Source organism: Lucilia sericata, unplaced genomic scaffold (genome assembly GCF_015586225.1).
Source record: "Lucilia sericata isolate MDLA Ls3-8-SP2 unplaced genomic scaffold, ASM1558622v1 Contig000929F_arrow, whole genome shotgun sequence".
Lineage (NCBI taxonomy): Eukaryota > Metazoa > Arthropoda > Insecta > Diptera > Calliphoridae > Lucilia > Lucilia sericata.
In genome coordinates, this window is record NW_023994916.1 from 4,908 (window position 1) to 26,641 (window position 21,734).

The 21,734-nt window shown below is 33.2% G+C and overlaps 1 protein-coding gene across 1 annotated transcript; it reads left to right on the top strand.

Moving 5' to 3' along the window:
* Window positions 1-412: 412 nt before the first annotated feature.
* Window positions 413-20,699, top strand: LOC119609109 (transient receptor potential cation channel subfamily A member 1). The gene is made up of 11 exons (XM_037963804.1): window positions 413-584; window positions 7,653-8,462; window positions 8,571-8,885; window positions 12,834-12,941; window positions 17,586-17,806; window positions 17,874-18,234; window positions 18,300-18,416; window positions 18,481-18,643; window positions 18,712-18,824; window positions 19,190-19,349; window positions 20,311-20,699. The coding sequence occupies exons 1-11, from the start codon at window positions 429-431 to the stop codon at window positions 20,607-20,609; spliced, it is 2,823 nt and encodes a 940-aa protein (XP_037819732.1). The 5' UTR covers window positions 413-428; the 3' UTR covers window positions 20,610-20,699.
* Window positions 20,700-21,734: the final 1,035 nt, after the last annotated feature.

The window sequence follows — 21,734 nt, forward strand, 5'->3', positions numbered from 1 at the left end:
AAAATACAAGGACATCAAACATGAACAAACTTAAAGTAAACACTAGAAAAGCTTCTTTTAAAAATAAAACTCTAAAATTTCTAATTTTAAATTTCTTTATATATATAATATGTATTTTTCCCTTGAAAATGTTAAATGTTTAAAAAATATATATATATTTTCTAATAGTATTTCATAATGCCTGTTATATATGTGTGTGTATGTATCTGTATCCCTTTTAAAACTGTTTATGTATTTGACAGGATATTGTTAAAAAAAATGTTTCCCTCTTTTTCAAATATAAAAGCAAAAATTATTTTGACTAGAAATAATATTATTTGTTAAAAAATGTGCTCCTATTATAAAAAAAGTATTTTTTTATGTTTTTTTTTTTCCTCTAACCAACTCTTCATTAGTGGGGTGAACAGCGCAATTGTACACGTGAAGAAATGATCTCATTTTATGATTCAGAGGGTAATGTACCCTTACATTCAGCTGTTCATGGTGGCGATATTAAAGCTGTGGAATTGTGTCTTAAATCTGGAGCAAAAATCTCAAAGCAACAGCATGATTTGTCAACACCCGTACATCTGGCATGTGCACAGGTGAGTGATGTGTGTCTTTACTGGTATTTTTATTTGTTATTTTATCATTATTGTCATTTTATTTAGCTTTAAATTGTTTAACTATTTATATAATAAAATTTTGGAAAAAAAAAAACATCAAGAACCCATATTAAATTCAGGGAAATAAATACAAAGATATGTATTTGTAAGAGTGTATAGGTGTTTTTATGTAAATTATAACATGTATTATCCTGGAGAAAGACATTCTTTTGTTTTCTTTACTTATTTTGTTGAAAATTTACATAAGGGTATGGTTACAATGAAATTTAATATTTACTTAATCAAATTCTTAGAATTTACATACATAAATACATATGTATGTATGTATGTGTATTAACCGATTGTTAACAAGGATATACATAAATTTAAATTTAGGACAAATATTAGGCTGTTACACCTACCACTTAAAGATGTTAAGTGTTAGAAAATTATATCGGAACAATGATTTTCAATTTGATATTATAAATATTGTTACAACATTTTCAACCTTTAAGGACCCTTTGTTTATGCCCAGTTTAGCTGGTTACATACCGATTTCAGATAATCATAGAATATTTAGGAATAATTACCTCACTGGTCCCTACTTGGAAAGGCTATGATTGTTTCGCTCAGCAGTTTGATGGGGACAGTTGTTGAGATAGGAGTGATCGGGAGTTTTGTATTATAACTACTGGAAAGTGTTAGGAAATTGGGTTTCACAGGGCTTCGCTCTAAGACAATCGTCCTGAAGTTATTGGTTTTTGCCTTTTCTGTAATTGTCTCGGTTCTGTTGCTGTCAGTGTTAGGGTAATGCGATAGCTATTAGTCTTTTGACTAATCTATGGAATAATCTATGGAATAGCCTATTGACTAGTCGATGGACTTGTCTATGGAATTGTCGATAGACTAATCTATAGTCTGTTGACCTGTCGATGGACTAGTCTATTGAGTAAGCTATGGACTAGTCTAATGATTAGTCTATTGACTAGTCTATGAAGTAGTCTGTAGAGTAGTCTATGGACTTGTCTATTGACTAGTCTAGTCTATTGTCTTGTCGATGGACTAGTCTATTGAGTAAGCTATGGACAAATTTATAGACTAGTCTATGGAATAGTCTATCGACTAGTCTATGGAGTAGCCTGCCGAGTAGTCTATGGTCTAGCCTATTGACTAGTCTATAAAGTACTTTATGGACCAGTCTATAGACTAATCTATAGACTAGTATATTGAAAAGTCGATGGAATAATCTTTGGAATTGTCGATAGACTAACCTATAGTCTATTGACTTGTCGATGGACTAGTCTATTGAGTAAGTTATGGACAAGTCTAATGATTATTCTATTGACTAGTCTGTGGAGTAGTCTATGGACTTGCCTATTGACTAGTCTATAGTCTATTGACTTGTTGATGGACTAGCCTAGACTAGACTAGACTAGAATAAGCTATGGACTAGTCTAATGATTAGTCTATGGAGTAGTCTTTGGACTTGCCTATTGACTAGTCTATAGTCTATTGACTTGTCGATGGACTAGTCTATTGAGTAAACTATGGACTAATTTATAGACAAGTCTATGGAATAGTCTATTGACTAGTCTATGGAATAGTCTATTGACTAGTCTATGGAGTAGCCTGCGGAGTAGTCTATGGACTAGCCTATTGACTAGTATATAAAGTATATTAAAAAGTCGATGGACTAGACTATTGACTAGTCTATAGACTATTTTATGGACTAGTCTATTGACAAGTCTATGGAATTGTCTATTGCTAAGTCTATTTACTAGTCTATGGACTCGGCTTTTGTCTACTCTATGGACTACTTTATGGAATAGCCTATATATATAGGCTGGGGACTATTTTATACATTATTGCGCTGAAAATGCACTTCACTGTTGGCACACTTGTGCTGAATGTAAGGGTAGTCCAATAGTATCAAGAAGAGAATCTTGAATCGCTGATTTCTTTTAAAATAGAAATCAGCAACTTATTAGGCCAATATAGTAGCCATTGGATTGGCTACTATAACATTTGGTAAATGTCTGTTAATGATCGAAAAGGTCTGTGAAACTATTTTCCACGAAGAACTTTAACACCCATTCGAACATTTGGGGAACAAATAGGCGGACTTCCATTAGAGTTGCTTTGAACCTCCCTTGTGAATCAAATACAAAAATTCGTATATCTAAGAACTATTAGAGCTAGAGCCATCAAATTTTGCACAAAGAACTTTAACATCCATTTAAACATTTTGGGAAAACATCCATTTGAGAACATCCAATTAAACATTTGGGGGAACAAATAGGCGGACTTCCATTAGGGGTTGGACCTTTGAACCTCCCTTGTGAATCAAATACAAAAATTCGTATATCTAAGAAACTATTAGAGCTAGAGCCATCAAATTTTGCACAAAGGACTTTAACATCCATCTGAACATTTTCATTAGGGGGGATTGAAACCTCTCTTATGAATTGTATACAAAAATTCGTATATCTGAGAAACCTTTAGACCTAAAATCAAATTTTGCACGAAAACTCTGACATCTATGGATAATAAATGCTCACATAGATTAATTTAATACAAAAATTCGTAAATCTAGGAAACTGTCACAGCTAGAATCCTCAAATTTCGCATGAAGAACTATGACATTCATGTGAACATTTGAGAGAAAATGGGCGGGCTTTACTTTTTCATATATCTGGAAAACTATTAGATTATTCAAATTATTCATAGGTTACAAATTAGCGTTTGGAAAAATTGTCAAATTTATAATAGTTGGCGTGGAATCTCCCACGTAAATACAAAAAATCGTATATTGTTTTTTGGATAGTAAAGCCCACTGGGTATAGCTAATATTTTTATAAAAAATACAAATATTTTAACATACTTTATTTGACCTTTGACCCTAAAAAATCTTCTAAACATATTACTTGGTTATATGGCAGATTCTGATAGCAACCTCGTCAAAAACAAAACCATGTTGTAAGTATTTCTTTCTGCATGGGTATCTAGACTCTAGATTCTCCTAATTTGTATGTATGTATATTCTAACACTCATAAACAAACGAATACAGACATTTGTCTTTCGTTTTTATTAAGAATCAATATGCATGAGTGATTCTGTACAGGAAGACATGAATGTTTGTAAATAATTTATAGGATGTTTAAGGATAATGTAAACATTAACATGCTATAAACTAAATTCAGCAGTTTTAAAGGAGTCTTAGCATACTTTTTCGATAATATTTATATTGACCACTAGTACGGGAACTACTCCCGGAACTATAGAGTGCCAAATTCCAAGTTGGCTACGATGCAACCATGACCATAGCTAAATAGAACTCCTTTAAAGGGAATCCAAAATTCAACATACACCAAATTTAGGAGCAATTCTTTCCTGGAAAAGAGCATCTCTCATTTCTGAATTAACAGTTTCACAGTGCTCATACTAGAAAAGATCACAAGTACAGCAACTACTCCCCGAATTGCAGAGTACTTTATATACTAGCAAAAACACATAGTTACTCTATATAAACTAATCAGTTTTATTGTCAAGGAAAATGGATGACATTTTTGTTGAATGACTGCACAGTTGAATTTAAACACAATCGTAAATATGCAGACGTCTTGCGATAACTTACACCTACACATACGATACACGCAGCCATAAACAAATATATGCTTGAACATGCACATGAATTCTTTATAGCAGTGATGGGCAACACAAATTTAAGATTAAGTGTATTGAAGACCTTACAATTGTAAAATTTCTTTCGTTTTGCCTTAATTCTCAAGATGTAGCTTTGGGAGTAAGTGTGTAAATGACTTGCAAGAAGTTTTTTGCTTTCCCTTCCCATGTCTGCTTTCTAGAGAGACAAATATTTATCACTCTTGTTAACATCTTTTTGCATACATGCATTTTCCTTTCTGGTTTATTAAGCATGAATATTTCAAAATATATGTAATTGCAATTAAGAAATAACCGACAAAGTTTACGTAGTCCATTTACCACATTGTTGGCTTTCATAATCCAATCTCTATGGCAAAGTAATTAAGCACATTTTTTAGGTTAAAGTTCAGAATTATTTTACAATCGTTTAAAACACACACACTTTAATTCCTTTAGGGTTTTTATTGAGATCAAAAAATAGTTGTTAAAAACTAACTTGTCCAACAGATGGCAAACTGAAAAGTACTTTCAAAATCCTGCAACAAATTCAAGCAGTGGTTCCCATAGTATTTAGCTTTATATATATGTATATGTTTTGATAGAAGAATCTATATTACATCAGATCTGAAGAAGTACTCCTAGGCCACTATCCGGCCTATTGTGTGCTTCTTTACCAAAGACTGACAGAATAGAACACTACGAACTAGTATACAGGAGACACCCTAGGCAATTAGCATGGAGTTGTCTCGCTTGATTCGAGAATTAGTTCCATTAAGGTATCTATGTTTCCATGGCAGGTTACGTAACAAACCAGAAATGAAGAAGACTATCTTTCAAAACAGGGTACCAAGTTAGTACCCTAAACAGTAAAGAGGAGAGAGAAAATCTTTGTTCCCCTATAAATCCCAGTCAAGGAAGTGACTTATTCCCTTGACAAAACCTAGTAGACTGCAAGGGTCAAGACCCGCAATATCCCCATTTCGTCATGGAACCTGTTAGATAACCATTTTAGCCTGGTATATTTCTGTCCCACTTTCTGACAAAGGCCCTAACAGCAATTCGCCGTTAGCATCCCTATCAGAATCGTTAACTACGTTTATCCAGTCCTATGAATACTTTTGTAGCCCCCATTTCAATGCCAATGCCTTTTCAATCCAATCTACTATTCCAGGACTGAATTATTATGTCACATATTCTTTCGAATGTCAGCCTATAATAGTAGCAAACACGTAGTTTTACCATCCTTCCTCTGTCATCTATATCAAGGATCGAACCTAATTTAGACAATTCGTCTGCAACCTCATTACCATTCACATTGCAGTGAATGCCCTTAGGGCAGAAATGCCCTAAGGGCATTTCTACAATCTACAACCAGGCGCGAATGTACATTGTGACAAGCCAATGCTGTAAGAGCAGCTTGACTATCAACATAAATTGTCACAACTGAGCCCGAATCGATATGATTTCGTATCAGTTCCGTCGCTTTTTAGATAGGACTGCATTCGTCACGTAGTGTGAAAGAACGTTTCATTTTGATATCAGAGATACAGACACTGGCACCAGTGCCGGTATCCATCTTGGACCCATCAATGAAAACTGCACAACCACCAAACAGTCTATCGGAACCAGACAATGCAACCATAAGTTAGAATAGGCCTGACATCCGATGTGTAAATACAATTTCTCCAATGCCGGTATCCATATTGGACCCATCAATGAAAACTGCACAACCTCCAAACAGTCTATCGGAACCAGACAATGCAACCATATGTTAGAATATCTGGTTGCAGACCCCAATTCTTTCCTTTAGAATTCTTGCATGTGTAGTAGGCATTGAGTCCCTTTCTAATTCTTTCCTGAGTATTTTCCTTCCATGACAGCTTGCTATCAAGGAAAGTCCCTAAATACTTAGCTCCTCTAGATAAACTTAGTTCGACGCTACTGTCTACCTTTTACATTCTGGTAAATAGTACCAGCTCCGTTTTCCCAGGATTTACGCCTAGTCCAGGACACAGATAAAGAAAGTTTTCAAATGTTCACTAGTGCAACTTCTGCAGAAGCCATCAAATAGAAGATGATCATGCGCTCACACAAACCAGTGACCTGTCATTACTTCTGTCAGTAGTCTTAGTCGCACACGTTAAATTTCCTATCAGTAACAATGACCTAGGGTTATTTTAAAGTAGCCATGTAAGCCTAGCTATCGAACAGTTGGACATTGTTGGATATATGATCTGAGCAGTAACCCGGTACCCAGAAAAGCTCCAGGTTCAAATGTTGCGCAATCTCGTTCAGAGACATACGACATTCACCAAGCAATATAAATGACGTGGACAAAAATCCGATCGCTAGTTTACTGTCAGTACAAATTCGGATATTTCCTTCGTATATCCTATAGTACCTCATCCAATTTACCGCCCGTTTAACGGCTGATATACGAGCCTGGACGACGCAACATTGATTAGACAGCTTTAAGCTGGGGTAAATTCAATTTTTTTTACAAATGGCGACAGTTCTGAGGAACTTGTTGAAATGAACGAATTATTTAACTTTTCACCATCAATCTGGACTTATTTTTTCGGATCTCTTCAATATCCCATGGGATGTTACAGATATCCAGTGCGACTCCGCAGCCTTCATTTGGAAATTGATTATAGTTTCTTTGTAAGTCAATCGTTCAATTTAATCTCATTAAATCAGCTCAACTCAGGTGGTTTAAAGAAATCACACGACAGATCAAAGTTATTTATAAGTTTCCAAAGAGTTGCTCCCTGTTACTGTTACTATCAAGACACTGTTTCATAGGCAACCATATCAGAAAATTAGGTCTCATTATCAATAACTATTACAGAAGTTGACACAATGAAGAGAAGAATGAGAAAGTCTACTGTTGTTCGACAGTTACCGACAATAGATAGCATAACCTTTTTTAAGAACTTTTGCGATTACTCTAATAATCTATATTGCATGCATTCTATATATAAAAAATGTGTATATACTAATGTGCTGGAATTTACACAATTGGCCAGTGTTTATTCTATCACTACTCAGAAGATTAATGGTCGTATTGTTGCCTGGAAGAATAGACAATCAAGATTACAACAGCACAACAAGCAATATGTAGTTGAGAGTAGGTGGTATTGACCGCCTTTCTAAATGTCTGAATGCAATGTCAAATTGTGTTTAAATCCAGAAGTTACAAAACTAAAAATCAAATGCATTTTCTATAAAAAGCATGTCCAATTTAAAGGATGCCCTTTTCCCTTTGTTTGCATATTGGTTGCAAAACTGATGACTTTAGGAATTCAGTAAATGTTCGAAAATTGCAATCAAAATTACAGTCCATGCAAAAATAAAAAACTAAAAATTGTTTCTACTATTTTTCCCCCAAATTTCTTTTGCAGGGTGCCATAGAAATTGTCAAACTTATGTTTGCCATGCAACCTCAGGAGAAGAAAATCTGCTTAAGCTGTACGGATGTTCAAAAAATGACTCCTCTACATTGTGCCTCCATGTTTGATCATCCGGATATTGTTGAGTTTCTAGTGAAAGAGGGAGCCGACATTAATGCCTTAGATAAAGAACATCGCTCACCCCTTCTGTTGGCGGCCTCTCGTTCCGGCTGGAAAACCGTACATTTACTTATACGTTTGGGCGCTAATATTAGCATTAAAGATGGCTGTTCACGCAATGTCTTACATTTGGTCATAATGAATGGTGGTCGTTTGCAGGAATTTGCCGAAGAAGTTAGTAAGACTCAGTCAAAGGAACAATTGGAACAATTACTCAATGAAAAAGACAATAGCGGTTGCTCACCTCTGCACTATGCCAGCAGAGATGGTCATATACGCTCTCTAGAGAATCTTATACAGTTGGGCGCCTGTATAAATTTGAAAAATAACAATAATGAAAGTCCTTTACATTTTGCTGCTCGCTATGGACGTTATAATACTGTTAAACAATTATTGGACTCGGAGAAGGGTTCTTTTATTATCAATGAAAGTGATGGTGAAGGTTTGACGCCATTACACATAGCCTCACAACAGGGTCATACTAGAGTAGTGCAGTTATTGTTGAATCGTGGTGCCCTTTTGCATCGCGATCATAATGGTAGAAATCCTTTACAATTGGCGGCCATGTCAGGCTATACGGAGACCATAGAATTATTGCATTCCGTGCATTCACATTTATTGGATCAAGTCGATAAGGATGGGGTAAGTTCAATTCTTAACTAAGTTTGGAGTCTTTCTTGAGATAATTCCCAAATTAAGGGTATTTCAGTTACACTCCACTACTTAACTTAATGCTCTCTGTCCTTACAGAATACCGCCCTACATTTAGCCACAATGGATAATAAACCACATGCGATTTCCGTCTTACTATCAATGGGCTGTAAATTACTATATAATCACTTGGATCTTAGTGCAATTGATTATGCCATTTACTATAAATATCCTGAAGCTGCTTTAGCCATGGTTACACACGAGGAAAGAGCCAATGAAGTTATGGCCTTAAAATCTGACAAACATCCTTGTGTGACCTTGGCTCTGATTGCCGCCATGCCAAAGGTTTTTGAAGCTGTTCAGGATAAATGTATTACAAAGGCGAATTGTAAAAAAGATTCAAAAAGTTTTTATGTATGTATATACATTACGTATAAGTATGTGTGTGTGTGAGTGTGTGTTAAGAATAGAAAACAAAAACAAAATACATTATGACACACAACAAGGACCAGCTAATACAAAACACACATTCTGGTTGCAAAACATTTACTTGTACAACATACACATGACAAACCTTTAATTGGTTTTAGCAAAACCAACAAAAAAAATAAATAAAAATTGACAGTTATATTTAAACTTTCTTTTATATATTTATATATCTTCAACAACAGTGAAAGCTATTAAGATCATTTTAACAAATTTTGACAGCAACTTGATTTAAAGCCTCCTAAAAGTATGCTTAAAATTTGCAGTTAAGCTGTTGTTAAAATGTATGCTTTAGTTACTATAAGTTAAAACTTATAAAACTTATGTTATAAAGCTTTTATTGTATTTATTTTTTTTATTACTTTTAAAAATATTTTATCTTTAGCTAATAATTTTCCACTTTTTTTCCAACCACCACAACTCAATGCAAAAGTTCCAACTCTAAATTAAAATGTATTTCTAATATTCTTAAAACTTCCTTTAGATTCACTATTCATTCTCATTTCTACAATGTCCTTTTATGTTTGCCAAATTGGATGAGAAAACTGGCGAACCCATACAGCAACAACATAATATTCCCTTACCGGCCTTAAACGTAAGAATACGAAACGTCATTTGCGCGTTTACATTTTTTCCTAAAATTTCTATTTATTTCTTATTTTTTTGTTTTCATTTTATGATTCCTTTAAGTTAATTAGCTTTTTATGTTTATTGCTCGTTTAAGTTTCATTTAAGCAATTTTAATCATGGTCAAGGAAAAAGTAATTAAAATTGTTGGATATACTTATATCGGATTTTTCAGTAGGTGCATTTTGTTTTTGACATTTCTCAAATAGGTTTCTCCATTATTTCACTGCTTGAAATGTCATTAGAAGTGAGCGCTTCAAGGACGTTATCATATAATGATTTTTTCCAAAAATTTCATTTTATAGCTTTTACGTTGCGTACTCTTACGTCAGTTTCTTGGTCGACGAAATCGGATGAAAGCTTCAAATTGCGATGACTATTCGGAAAATGGAAGACACTAATGGATGATGAAACTGGACCCTTTACATCATACTTAAGTATCTGAATATAAATTTGTTACTGAATTGAACTTTACTCCTCTTGGTTTTCCAAATTATAACGCATATTACTGGCATGAGAATTATGTTGTGATGTGGAATCATATCTTCCAATACAGACAACTTACGATTGAACACAATTAGCAAACACGAAAGTCATAAAAATTCACTTTCATTTCACTATCCAATCCCAAAAGTTGGAGAGCATTTTAACTTTTAATTTCTCAGTTGCGCTATCGAAAGTTATGGAAAATATCCCAACTGAAGCAGATCAATTCGCCGCATGAAGAAGACTATATAGCTTTTAGGAGGATTGCGATATACTGAACTGATACATTCAATTGGTATCATGAAGAAGACTATAGAAGCCGATTTCATTTAAGGAAACTCGAAAGCCCTTAGAATTCTTATCGAAAGACACGGGAATTGTTGAAAAAACGACAATCTTTAGATATTTGATACATTTTCTCTGTGGAACCATTAGTTCTGCAATTTCGGATAACAGTATCTTTCACGTCCGCTGTAGAAATTTTCATATCATCCCACACACTATCCGATCTAAAAAATAGGAGAACATTCCATCTTTTAATTTCTCAGTTGCGCTATCGAAACTTGTGGAAAATATCCCAAATGGCGTAAGTCAATTCATCACACGAAGAAGACTATAAAGACTTTAATCCACTAATTTAGAAGCCGATTTCATTTTAGGAAACTCTAACGTTATAATTCTCATCGGAGAACATTCCCGTACATTCACTATGTGGAATCTTTCATATTAGTTCTGCAATTTCGAAAGTTATTCTGTTCAGATAACATCATCTTTCACGTCCGATGTGGAAATTTTCATATCATTCCACACACTTTCATATCACCATCCGATATCAAAAGTTGGAGAACATTTAAATTTTTAATTTCTCAGTTGTGCTATCGAAAGTTGTGGAAAATATCCTAAATGACGTAAATCAATTCAACGTACGAAGAAGACTATAAAGCCTTTAATCCACTAATTTAGAAGCCGATTTCATTTCAGCAAGAATTTTCTCAGAAGACCTGATTAAAAAAGGAATATTTGTGGAATCTTTCATATTAGCTCTGCAATTTCAACAGTTATTCTGTTCGGATGCTTTTAATACATGGATTTGGATGCCGATTTCATTTGAAATATAGTAAAAAACTTTTGATCCATTAATTTGACTAACAATGTTAGGATACATTGCCTTTCCAGCCGATTTTATTTGTGTCGTAGGATAAATGTCCATATTTTAGTTGTTACAATGAACGTTGTTGCGTCTGAGGGTTTACTGAAGCCGATTAAAATATAAAGCTTTTAATTCACTAATTTAGAGATATTTTAATCCGAACTCTTCAGTGAAAATAAGTAACCTTACCACCGGATATTTTCTCTAAACAGACACGGTTACTTCTCATCACCTTTCAACCGATATTTCAATTTGTTTCCCGTTATTGCTAGTTTCTTCCGGAAACGTTCTAGTGTGTAGAACTTAATTGAAAGGAATCTGATAGATCTCTTAGGTAATGCAATTACTCGGGATCTTCAGATTGTCAGAAGCATCGGTAGCAAGCATTGAAGTTGATCTGTTGAAACTTTTATTTCATTTGGACCAGAAGTTCCTGATTGCAGTTCAAAACCATGATTTGTTAAACCACATTACTTTAACAGTACATAAGAATGGATCGTATGTTAAGTCGTTATCTTGTGTTCCATGTTGACCGCAATTCAGTAAATCTTGAGCTGCGGATTGTTTTATAATACAACTGCTCTCGATCTGTAAATTTTCTAAAACAGCAAGCACTACATCAGCGAAATGCAGTCATCGAAATTCACTGAAATTATTTAGTCATATTAGTGAATTTTTGGATCGTGTAAGGTTTCTTCGTGTAAACTATAATACTTTCCAGTGATATCGGAAACATAAGCAAGTATCGTATGTTATATCGGCCATTGATTCCAACACACTTCCACCTACATTAACCGAATTAATGTGGACTTCCTACTAATTTCATTCGAAGTCTTTTAATGTTTTTAACTTGCTCGAGTTTTCCAAAAAATGGAAGTAGCTCCAGGTTTTTCAGGTAACCAAAACTACCTTTCAAGGACGATATTAGTAAAGCCAAAATTCAAAAACTGGTCAACAAATTTTTAAACCAGAGACCAAAGTATACTTTTTCATAGCATTGAGCCAAATTTCACCATCACAATCAGGTTTTCAAGATATGGTGTTCTAAACATTGAAAGAACCCCGTTTTTTACCATACACGATATCTGGAAATCCCAATGTAATAGAGAAATCGTTAATCTATACTTAACTTATACTTTGGTCTCTGAATTTGAACTATTGTCTGCATTTTTTGGTCTTTATAACGGGAATACCCAGGATGATTATAAAAAAAATCAAAATTATATTTGAATTGTGATCACGGAGAGGTTTTCATATCGAAAGAATTAACAATTTCCTTAAGCAATAATAATCCCTTTAGAAACCTAATTTTTAAACCAAACAACTTTACAAACCAATTTTCAATCTAAGGAAATAGATACTTCAAAGGAATTCTCAATAAAGTTGTCATAGTTTTATACAAACAGACACATATACATATAGGAATACATAACACACACACAGATATACTAAAAAATGTACACACACATATACTTTTACTATACATATAACTCACACAAGTAGCATATGATATTTTTAACATAAAATACATGACAACAACTTAGTACAACATGATGATAATATTTAAAAAAAAATCTAAAATCCTTAACTACATCATTCTACTTTATACTTAGATAAAATATTCATTTTATCCACTACAACTATCGCCCGAACAACTTGAAGCAAAACGCATACAAAACAATGATCCAACATGGCGGGAACCACCATTGGCTGTGGTTAATGTGAGTTCAAAAAATAAAATTTAAAACCAAAGAAAAGTGTTGTTTTATAAGAAGATAAACGTTAAATATTTTAATGTATTAAAATTGAAATAAAAAACAAGTGTCTCATTGCTACTGTCTGTCCCTCCATTATCCCATCATAATTTAATTTTTTTTTTTTTTTTTTGTTACGTAATGAAAATTCCTTCAGTGATGTCTTGACCCTCGTTTGTAATTTTGTTATGTTTCCTTCTAGCTTTTGTCATTTTAGTTGTGTATGTAAATATGTATGTATGTGTGAGTTTTTTTTAATTCTGTTTGTATGTGTGTATTTGAATGTTGAAGTGTCAGTTTGATATCCTCTTTTAATTGTCAAGAAGAGTTTATCATTTGTTTTTATTTTATCATTTTAATGTTTTTTTCTCTTGTTCTTTCGTTTGTATGATGTCCGCATTAAATTTATTTATGTATTTTAGTTTTTGTTTAAATTATAGTTCTTTTTAGTTGTGTTTATAATTAAAAATGTTAATTTTTATTTGTAAAATATTATAGAAATAACTCTAGTTTAAATTGGGATCTGAAACAGTGGACTTAATTTGGTTAAATTAAACATGCCAATCTTTCTGTAGATTCGAAAGATTACTTCTCTCTTTTATTCAGGAGAAGAGGACGAATAGCTCCTCTTGTTATGTTTATTCAATTGCTCTTAAGAAAGAAGATTAAATGCCGATTCACACGAGGAAACTTTTCTTGAGAAACTGTTTCTTAATTCCCCTTTAAAGTTTCCCTAATGTCTACATAGAGAAATTTTTGTTTCAACAACTACGTATTAATTGCACTGATTTGTTTTTGTACGAATGTATTTTAAGTACAAGAAACTACGCACCGCTAGAGAGATGATTGATATTTCTTTCTCTCACATACAAAATCAAAAGTTTCCCTGTGTAAACCGACACTAATGAACCATTAGCAAAGGAGGATGAATGTTCCATCAAATCCGAAGTGCACTCCCAATGGCAATGGTAATTGCCTAAGGTGGTAATTGAGCCCACAACCTCCGGTCTATACTACTAGAAAACTAACCACTAACCTACTGGAAGACAAATGTCTTTTAAAATGTTATCATTAAAAAAAAAGATCGCCAGCTAATTTGTAGTGATCTGACACTATCTGGACAACTATTGATTCACCTGAGTTAATGTTCTCAGTACGTTTACTAGACAAAGCAGGTGTTTTGTAATGGGTTGTAAGTCGATCACATGATATTCACTTCAATTAAACACATGGATTGTGCAAGATCGGTGAGTTTATCACGAATCAAAGGTTTCCAATTAGATAGTGGTATGCCGGCAAAAGTATCGGTATCTTCTCATGCTACTCCAGTTCTTTCCACAAAGGAGTCTACAATAGATCTCTAGCTAAGTCACTATCTGTACAACTATTGATTTAACTTTTTTCTCCGGAATTGGACTATGCGATTGACAATGATTCGGTCATTAAATGAATTGTTGATTCTGAAATTAGTTACGACACTGGATCTAGTAGGACCTCAATATTTTTTTCAGATAAAGCAGGTGTTTTATGATCGTAGTGTGTTGTAAATTGGTCACATGATCTTCGCTTCAATTGACCGTCTAGGCAAAATTGTCGGTATCTTTTCTTGCTGCTCCAGTTCTTTCCACAAAAGAGACTATAATTGCACTGCAAGGTCTCTTTTGATGACCTGGTAGAACCTAAGCTGACCGTTTAATGGCTGATAATTCGGCCTGCAGAATGCCACACTGATTAATATAAAAGCTTCATTATCTTAAATTGGAGAAAGAACACACTCTCTCAACATCGTTCGCAAAGGAATTCAGTCCAAAGAATTATTTCTATCCATAGGATGGACCAGAATTCACCAACTCCATGGTTGCAGCATTTATGAGAGGCCCGAAACTTTTCGTTGGCTTATCCAATGATCATCAGAAAGGTGATTTACTTACTACGTATGAGTTTGCCAACCAACTCCACGGTTGCAGCATTTATGAAAGGCCTCGTTGCCTCATCCAATGATCAGCAGAAAGGTAATTCTACTCACTAAGTAGGAGTTTGCCAAATGGCGTCCCTCTGGCTCACTGCTGCCAATGATAGCCACTTATAGTTCAGCTGTAGGCATGTCAAGGTCGAGTGGCAAGAACTTTAGCAATTATCGATGTTCTTCCGGTGACGGAAATCTCAGGCTATACTTGTTAGCAAAGCTTTTATTAATACCCCTCTTTGATCTTGAGATGTCCCCCTTAGATGATGATGACAGGAATCTTGGTGTTAGTGATCTTATCAAATCTGGTAGGCATTAGTAGATTGTTTCAAGCAACTAATCAGAAACAACGCTTTTAATTGTTACCCCTCTCAGATCTTGACGTGTCTTCCTTAGATGAGGATGACAGGAATCTTGATGTTAGTGATCTTAATCAATCTAGTAAACAGTAGTTGATGGTTATTATCGCTTATCCTCAGACGCCTGCGTCTACAAGGTCAGGTTGCAGTATCTTTAGCAACCGTCGATGATTCTCGAGTGGAGGAAATCTCAGGAGAATTGCTACCAAGAATACATAGCAATTCTTTTATTATTATCGCTCTTTGATCATGAAGTAGCCTCCTTAGAAGAGGATCACAGGAATCTTGGTGTTAGTGATCTAAATCAATCTAGAAGACATTAGTTTTAAACGCTTTGTATCTGACACCAGCGTCTACAAGGTCAGGTTGCAGGACCTCCAGCAATCAGCGATGATCCTCAAGTGAGGGAAATCTCATCCTTTATTCTTTCTGTTATATATTGATTCTACTTGATTGCAAGTGATTGGCGAGTAAACATTAGTTGATGGATTTAATCACTTACTTTCAGACATCTGCGTCTACAAGGTGGGGTTTCATGACCTCCAGCAGCCTCTGATGATCCTCGAGTGGTTTGATCTGGTTTCGGTGTTTTAAATTTAGTTGTAAAAAACTGACAAATCCGACACACTTTAACTGACACACAGTGGTATAGGAAAAAAAAGAGGGAAATAATTCGGAAACTTCTAAACTGTTAATCCGATTTTAATGAAATTTGGTATGCACGAGTTTAGGTTTTGAATTTGGACCTTATAGGCCAACCAGGGGCCCGGCGGGGGGTCCTCAAATTAGGACACCTCGGCTATGTTAAATTTTTAAAACGATCCTATTTCTTCATTTGAGTTCCGATTTAAAAATAATTTCGTATATAGAATCTCCTCATCGAGCACTATAAAAAATGTCGTCGTAGCAGTAAATTATCTCTTATAGTTTAGGAGATATTCGCATTTGAAAATTAAAATTTTAAAATTTTTACCGTCCTTACTTTTGTTTTTTTGATAATAGCGGGTCCAAATATTCCCGATTTTCGCCATTTTTTTTATTCGCTTAACAACAAGTTTATATATCAAGCAGTGAAAGAATTATGTAAAAATCATTACTGAGTCCAAAGTTATAGGCATTTTAATTTAAAAAATAAAAAAAGGCGATTTTTTGTCATTTTTTTGGGAAAAAAGTAAATTTTTCTTTTTAAGTTATCTAAAAAGTTTCTAAGAAGATGTATATAGAATTTATACTTTTTGGAAAGCTGACTTTACATAAAGTACGATAAATGAAACAAAACCTAAAAATTTTTGATACCGAGGGGACCAGGTCCATCCAAAAAAACCCTATTTTTTATGGAAAATTCAATTTTGAGCAAAAATTCTCAAATCGCATAGTCGATATCAAATTATAGTGACCTGTTTTATATGACCCAATATGTTCTTAATCATTTTGTAACGGGTTTCGATAACCCTGCCCCTGGTATGGATATAATAGGCAAAAAACCAAAAAATCCCATTTTTGGGATTTTTTAAAACTTTTTGGGAATTCCGGGATTTCTAATAAGAAAATTCGAAATTTTTATTTAATTTTGGATTTTAAGTAAAAAAATCTACCTAACTGTAAAATTTCATCAAAAAATATTCATAAAAAAAATTTTATTGCAATTTGAAAAATTTGTATCTTCGCAAAAACTGAATAAAAAGCATTTTTTAATTTTTTTAAAAAAAGTATTCCGCGAAATTTTTAATTTTCAAAAATTATATATATATATATATCGTTTTAAAAATTTAACATAGCCGAGGTATCCTAATTTGAGGACCCCCCGCCGGGCCCCTGGTTGGCCTATAAAACCTAAACTCGACAACACCTCCTCTTTGTGCATACCAAATTTCATTAAAATCGGATTAACCGTTTAGAAGTTACCGAATTATTTCCCTCTTTTTTTTTTTCCTATACCACTGTGTGACATTGCATTTCTAAAACCATAATTTGACACTTTACCAGTGCGAGATATCTTCGATACTTGGCAATGTATAAGTATTTTGTATTCCTATTGCCAATTTTTCAAATCTTCCTTAATCTTTTTCTATACACTGTTTCAGTTTTTCTTACAAACCACATTTATAATTAACAACTGTTATTGTGGTCAATTTAAACTAGAGTCTTTTATTAGTTCAACTAAACCCCCCTCCGAGATAATTTATACACAATTTAATATATTCTTCTTTATATATTATTCGCATTTCCTTTTTTTCCTTCTCCTCTACATTCCGCCGCGCTGTGGTTGCCACTTTAACAATACAGACAATGGTTAATCATGGTCGTGTTGAATTATTGGCTCATCCTTTAAGTCAGAAATATTTACAAATGAAATGGAATTCTTATGGAAAATATTTTCACCTGGCAAATCTTTTAATCTATTCAATATTCCTGTTATTTGTCACCATTTATTCGTCGCTCATGATGAATGGCATCAAGGTACAGAATCGTTGGCTGACCGCTAATTTAAGTAATATAAGAAATGGGTAAGTAGTGAGAAAGGTCATAAGAAAGTGATCGATTTGTATTTAGAAATTTCCTTTATAATTTTAGCTCCGATTTTATTGATTGCACTTTAAGCTCGAATCTGCGTTTGTTAAACTACACCTCTAGTTTAGAATGTTACGAGAGTATTGAACAGTCTAGGGCCATTATAGTTTGTGCAGTGGCTATTATTATTTATATCACTACGCTTTCACTGCGTGAGCTTATTCAAATGTATCAGCAACGTTTACATTATATTTTGGAAATTGATAATTTCATTTCGTGGGTTCTATACATATCAACATTAATAATGGTTATACCGGTTTTCAAAGCGGACGGTGGTATTACGAATGTTCATTATTCGGCCGCATCCATATCAGTGTTTCTATCATGGTTTCGTTTGTTGTTATTCTTACAGAGATTTGATCAGGTAAGATCTGCTAAAGCTTTAAAATTTTATTAGTATTTTCTATATCTTTCCGTATTCCCTTAAAGGTTGGCATTTATGTGGTCATGTTTTTGGAAATTTTACAAACATTGATCAAAGTCCTGTTGGTATTCTCAATATTAATAATTGCCTTTGGTTTGGCATTTTATATACTCCTTTCAAAGGTATTCTTTTCTTCAAACAACAATTGTAAAGTAAGACTGTTTCTAAATTATTTTTATTAAACAGATCATAGATCCTCAACCAAACCATTTGAGCTTTTCGAATATACCCATGTCTTTGTTGAGAACCTTCTCAATGATGTTGGGTGAATTGGATTTTGTGGGTACTTATGTCAATACCTATTATCGTGATCAATTAAAGGTTCCTATAACATCGTTTTTAATATTAAGTGAGTTTAATTTTTCCTTTGATCCTTTTTGCTGTAGATAATATAATTAATGATTTATTATATTTAAGGTGTATTTATGATTTTCATGCCGATTTTGCTCATGAATCTACTTATCGGTTTGGCGGTTGGTGATATTGAATCGGTGCGTCGTAACGCCCAATTAAAAAGATTGGCAATGCAGGTAAGTTGAAAGGAATCTTTCTCAATATCGTTATTTTATCCAGCAAAAACTTGAATATGCAAAACTACTGCTTACAGACTTTATGACAAAGAAGTAGTACAGTAATGATATAGAATGGAGTTATTTATTAGTCAGCTCTCTCAAAGCTAAGAAATCATATATTTTTCCTACTATTTCTATTTTCTTTTGAGGCGCTTACATGTAAGCGCTTGTTATAAGAACTTACCTCCAATAAAATCATTATATTTTAATAATTTGTTAAATCAAACCACTTAAACCTTGTTATTAATAAGTTTTTGCTGGGTTTAAAATAGTGGAACATTTAAAATTTGATCATTAATATTTACATATTCTTTCCGTTCTAGGTGGTTTTGCATACCGAACTGGAGAGAAAATTACCCCAAATGTGGTTGCAAAAAATTGATAAAATGGAATGGATTGAGTATCCGAATGAAACCAAATCAAAATTGGGCTTTTTCGATTTTATCTTAAGAAAATGGTTTTCAAATCCCTTTAGTGAGGATAGTAAGTTTTGCTCGAATAAATTTATATAAATTATACAAAAAAAACAACTAAGAAATTATAGTCGGGCGAGGCCGACCATATAATACCCTACACCTGTTACAAAATTAAAATGTGATTTAGTTTTCATAATAAAGCATTTAAGTTGAATTGTACCCTGTCTCAGATGTACTTAAGCCATTTATTGTTGAATAAAATTGTGAATATTTAAGTCAAATTTTGAAGGGGGCTTTGTATAGGGGATATGGTCAAATGAGACCCTATAATTATAAAATTCATGAGAATTATTAAGGCTAGCATAGAACTTTGTTTTGCAGCTTTTTGTCGAGATACCAGTATATTAAACATAATTATGAACTTAAGAGCCCTATTCGGGGATTCAGTTGTATGGGGGCTAGGTGAAATAATGGACCGATGTAGACCATTTTCAATAGGCTTCGTCTCCGATACTATAGAAGATCGTGTGCCAAATTTCATTGAATTATCTTAAAAATTGCGACCTGTAGTTTGATTACAAGGTTTACATGGACGGACAGACGGACGGACGGACATAGCTAAATCGACTCAGAAAATTATTCTAAGCCGATTGGTATACTTTAAGGTGGGTATTGGGCCAACGTTATTGTGCGTTATAAACATCAGCACAAACCCAATATACCCTCCCAACTAAAGTGGTGTAGAGTATAACAAGACAAAGGTTTTAGATAAAGCTAATTAAAAGGCTAAGAGTGAACATTAATTTCGAGATATTGAAGGTCAAAGATCACTAAGAACACATAAGAGATTTTTTTGAACTTCGACCTCCACTTTATACTTTATACTTTATATTTTATACTTTATACTTTATATTTTATACTTTATACTTTATTCTTTATATTTTATACTTTATATCTACCAATAATCTTAATCATTCATGTTCTGTAATTCACACTAAAATCAAATTTTTCTTAACCTTTTCTTCCAGCATCCATGGACGTTTTGCAATTCGAAAACAACGATGATTTCATCAACAGCGAGTTGGAGAAACAAAAACGTAAATTACGCGACATTAGTCGCATTCTAGAGCAACAACACCAACTACTGCGCTTAATAGTGCAAAAAATGGAAATTAAAACCGAAGCCGATGACGTAGATGAGGGTGTTTCACCCAATGACCTGCGTAGCACGGGCAGCGGTGGCGGTACTACAAGCGGTTCACGCTGGACCTCACCACGCATACGCAACAAATTGCGAGCGGCCTTAAGTTTTAATAAGGGCATTTAGGAGATAAGAAAGCGGCGGCTAAATACTGCTATTATTATTTAGTTTAGATAGAAAGTTTAAAACTTGATATCTGCTGCAAATACGTGTCGATACGAAGAATGGTATAATAATAAAATACTATTTTTATTAGAAATTTATTAAAAAAACTATGAGTTAGTATTTTAGAAGAAATATTATTAAATATTTTATACATTATATTTGTTTACTACTATTAGGCATATGTATATTATATTAGTATAAAATTGAGGAAGTGACTGAAATAAAACAAAAAAAAATTTGGAAAAGATTTAGAAACGCTAGAAGCAAAACACCAGTTTAGGGTATGTGGCAGATTAGAGTTATTATAGGAATATTAATTATTATTATATGGAACATATTGAATATATAAATTTGAAATTGAAATTGTTTTAAATGGTTCATTAGGTCTGTTAGAGGGAAATTAAGTTTAGTTAGTAATTTAATTAAAATTTTGGAATTATATTAATGTTTAAAAAAAATATTTTTTTTATTAAAAAAAATTTTAACTAAAACGAATTTACAAACATGGATAGGATTTTGGTTTGAAAACATTTTATATGATTTCAGTGAGGAAAGGCTAGTAGTTAAGAAAAATTTATGTAAAATAAATTTAAGGAAGTATTAAGAAGTAAGGTTAAGGCAAGGTCTCTGCTCAGATTTTGTTAGAGTTTGAAAAAGCCTACTAGAAGTTGCTAAAATACATATTTGTGTATTTAGAGAATTAGTTTAGATTTTAGTTAGTTTTAATTAGTTATTTAAAAAAAAGATTTCTTCTAAAAATCTACAACTACATATATGTATGTGTAAACTGTACTTTCTGTGTTAAAATGTGTTAAGAATTTCTTATTTAGTCCCAATATAATTAAGAATTTTGGTATTTTAGTTATTTTCTTTGAACAAAATCATTAAAAGGCATACATACATAACTAACTAAAACACCTTTAAAATGTTATGTTTTAGGTTTTTAAAAGTACTTAGTTAGTTGTTAGGTAGTCAAAAAAGAATCTTAAATCTCAACCCTCTTTAAAAATGTGTGTGACTCTCCCTACAATTGTTTCTTAACTTTTAACAAAACATTTAAAGAATAAACACAGGGATCTAAGTAGT